This window comes from Nanorana parkeri, unplaced genomic scaffold (genome assembly GCF_000935625.1).
Source record: "Nanorana parkeri isolate BGI_ZX_2015 unplaced genomic scaffold, ASM93562v1 scaffold947, whole genome shotgun sequence".
Taxonomy (NCBI): domain Eukaryota; kingdom Metazoa; phylum Chordata; class Amphibia; order Anura; family Dicroglossidae; genus Nanorana; species Nanorana parkeri.
Genome location: NW_017307215.1, coordinates 321,209 through 321,872, shown reverse-complemented (window position 1 = coordinate 321,872; position 664 = coordinate 321,209). Strand labels below are relative to the sequence as shown.

The following is a 664-nucleotide window of genomic DNA, read 5'->3' as shown; positions in this document are numbered from 1 at the left end:
TGTCCTCAGTCAGCTGTCTTCAGTCCATTTTCTGAATGTGGTTATTTTGTCTCTAGAGAGGCTCCAACTATGGCTCGCTGCTCACCATGGAGGGTCAGTTTCAGGTTTACGCCAAGACGGCCTACTTCAAGGTAAATGGATTTGAACACGTTTATGAGATGTGACCAGCGGGTGGTGGGAATGGCGGTAACGGGAGAGATTACGCCAGTAGGTCATGAACTCCAGGCAGAGATCATAGACACAAATGAACATGCGTTCTCCGCTCTGCTCCGTGTATACAGTGAGAGGGGAGAGCTGCACTCGCAGCCCTTCCCCCTCTCACCTGTCACAGGAGTCCCAGCACAGCGCTGTGGTAGATCTCCTGTATTGGAGGTGACAGGTTCAATAAAGAGAACCTGTCAACTCCAAATCCTATCACACAGGGGATTGTTAGCTTCTGTGTGATAGTAATAAAGTTAAGTGGGAAAAATAAATAAAATACAAATAAAAAAAATTATAAAGTAAAAATTAAGGAAAAAAATTTTCTGCCAATAGGAGGAGAGAGTAGAGTGACAGAGAGATGAGCTCATCCCTGTGCTGCTTCTTCTTTCACTGTCCAGTCACAGGCACATGATGGCCTGGGCTCACAGGACATCACAGGAAGTGGGTTGAAAAATGTTGAGGA

At 45.9% G+C, this 664-nt stretch overlaps 1 protein-coding gene across 2 annotated transcripts in view; it reads left to right on the top strand.

Annotated features, from left to right (window-relative positions):
- The window catches only part of NPR1 (natriuretic peptide receptor 1), a 71,495-nt gene that overhangs the window by 52,491 nt on the left and 18,340 nt on the right, over positions 1–664 (top strand). For both annotated transcript variants that reach the window (XM_018566411.1, XM_018566410.1), the window contains one exon: positions 57–131. In XM_018566411.1, coding sequence (XP_018421913.1) covers positions 57–131 — 75 coding nt within the window. The remainder of the gene's footprint in view (positions 1–56; positions 132–664) is intronic.